Source organism: Ruditapes philippinarum, unplaced genomic scaffold (assembly GCF_026571515.1).
Source record: "Ruditapes philippinarum isolate M1 unplaced genomic scaffold, ASM2657151v2 ctg14242_1_1_1_1, whole genome shotgun sequence".
Taxonomy (NCBI): domain Eukaryota; kingdom Metazoa; phylum Mollusca; class Bivalvia; order Venerida; family Veneridae; genus Ruditapes; species Ruditapes philippinarum.
In genome coordinates this window covers 1-2,599 of record NW_026853380.1, presented here as the reverse complement: position 1 = coordinate 2,599, position 2,599 = coordinate 1, and the positions used below count along the sequence as shown (strand labels likewise).

At 34.1% G+C, this 2,599-nt stretch overlaps 1 protein-coding gene across 1 annotated transcript; it reads right to left on the bottom strand.

The window, feature by feature from the left end:
- Window positions 1-884: 884 nt before the first annotated feature.
- LOC132736704 (uncharacterized) lies at window positions 885-2,516 on the bottom strand. Its single transcript, XM_060723895.1, has one exon. The coding sequence runs from the start codon at window positions 2,514-2,516 to the stop codon at window positions 885-887; it is 1,632 nt and encodes a 543-aa protein (XP_060579878.1).
- Window positions 2,517-2,599: the final 83 nt, after the last annotated feature.

Sequence of the window (2,599 nt, the reverse complement as noted above, 5' to 3'; positions counted from 1 at the left end):
GCACAGTGACAATGAAGTACCCGCATTTGAAAATTTGACATTAATAAACGATAGAAACATGACTGTTTAAACTCTAAATGTTGTGACTGTAATAATTTGCATAAAACAACTTAGAGAAGAGTTTTGACATGTACTTAACATGAACTTTAGTTACCAGTAAATATTTAACGGTTTAAATCCATTTTTTTACTTGAGTTGATGGTATACTTTATTGCCTGGTATATAAAAACTCAAATATACAAACCTAAAATTACAAGCAAACTTAAAAATATAATGTAAAACATTACAACAATTTACAATACGAGTAAGAAAATCACAAATATACGTTTTATATTTTATTTACGATATAATACACTATTTTCTGAGCGTCCGAATTAGTTTCGTCAAGTTAAAAATTGCCGTGGACAATTAAACATGCAAATTGAATGATTGTACTATGATGATTTTGTTCCACCACACATTACTATAAAAACATAAAATTTATTTTGTATAACAATGAATACTAAACAAAAACGATATTTGTGCACTACAGACATGTTTAACACACGGTGATATCTATTTAAACAACTCACAATGCCATTTATTTGTGGACTCGGTTTTGTTTAAATGATTAAACTTGCTGAAAAATATTTGGTAATAATTTGAAATATATTTTTGTTGATGGCATACACAACAGTTATCATGTAATTAAACATTCATTTTATGTACCTTTTATAGATGATATAAGTTATATGGGTATTATATGCATTAGAAATGATTACTTATGGAAGAAATACATTTTATTTGTTTTGTTTCATGTTTAGAATTATTATAAAAGTCTCACATGGATTACATTAAACAAAATATGCAGAATCAAACACTTAAAAGTATGTTCTTTCCGGCTGTTAGTTCCATCTTACATTGAATACCTTGATTGTATCATTTCTATTATGGATCCTCGAAGGAGAACAACTAATAAACAGTCTGTGATCTTTTTCACTGTATGTTACAGCGTTAGGAGAAATAAGGTTTGCTTTCTCTAGTCCCACGACCTCACATTTCTTGAAGCTGCTAGACAGTCTTATAATGCAGTCACTGTTATTGTAGCACACAAGCAGCGTTCCATCTTCTAACTCTTGTATTCCCTTTGGGAACATATATTTCCGATCCTCGTACATTTGTACAACAGTTCCTTGCCAGTCCATTTTTATACTCTTGTTTGTATAATTATTCTTGTAAATGGATACATACATGAATTTCTCGTCACTGCTGATAACAATCTTTTCAGGTGAATCAAACAACCCAGGAGTATCAAACACCTGTGTGATATTTCCTGTTATATCTAAAATAACTAGCTTTCCTGTGCCACTACCACAGCCGACTACAAGCTTACCTTGACCATAAGCTATACACTTACACTCTTCTCCAATATCTATTCGACGATCTAAAAACAAATTTGTGTCATTGTAAGATATCATCTGTATACACTTTTTACTAGGTATGGCGACTGCAAGTTTATTGTCCGGAAGTTTTATAACATCAGATGGTGTCGAAGATAGACTTATATCTGATACCAACGCCCCCGTGTTTACAGCAATCATTTTGATAGTTTTTTTGTTATTATCAGCCACTACCATTCGTGTGCCAGAAATCATAGCCATTCCAACAATATTACATCGGTCTTCAGATGGAAGTGTCACGCAGTATGATGGTTCATATTGTACTTCCAATTTCTTATCTGCTGAGGGTACTTCATATGTTAAAGTAGTCCCAAAGTTTTTCGCAATCTTCAACTGTTCAAGTATCTTTTCGTTGCGTACAAATCTGATTTCATCATCTTTTTTGTTGTCTTCGATAGCTTGTCTTCCTTTGTCATCAAGTGTTGTCATAACGGAACTGACATTCTTCATTTCAATAAAAAGATTATTGTGTTTGTTTTCTTTACTTAAAGCATTTAAAACTGACTGTGAACGTTTCACTTCCTTAGCTATCTCTCCGCATACAACCTGGACATTCTTCAATTTAAGCTTTGCTGTGGAAGTAAGATTATCGGCTTCCTGCATCATTACAGACTCCATCTGATCCAAATATGCGTTTATTTCTTTCCTGAAAAGCTTTATTTCGTCAACGACGTTTCCGTGACTTTGATCAAGTTGTTTCGTCGCAGCTTCAGCTCGTCTGATATTTGATTCATACTTCTTGATCAGCATTTCCATCTTCTTAGACAATTTTATAAACTCATCTGATAAGTTTCCTGAAACATCAGGAATATAGTCCACTTTACATTGTTTGTGTTCAAGTGTAACACAAACGTAACATGCTACAGCTTCATGATTGTTACAGTAGAACTCCAGTGACTTATCCCTATGTTTAGTACATTTGTCCGTGATTGTGTCCATGTTAATGTCAACGGTAATTGGCTGCATGGGCATTGCGTCTTTGTCCAGCAGAATGTGATTCCTAGATGGCTTTGGCCTTGTATGGTGTTTCAAAGCAAGTTTTGCAGAGGTGCTCCTGACAGTCTTGACAATAGCCATGAGCCGACGCCTTCAATCCGTCTTGGCCGCATGGATGACAGTATAATGGCGGGATCTGCTTTGTGTCCTCAGTTATTTTCGCC

What these genes read in the sequence shown, in the direction of transcription:
- LOC132736704 (XM_060723895.1), bottom strand. Translation starts at nt 2,516, where the DNA reads ATGGCTATTGTCAAGACTGTCAGGAGCACCTCTGCAAAACTTGCTTTG.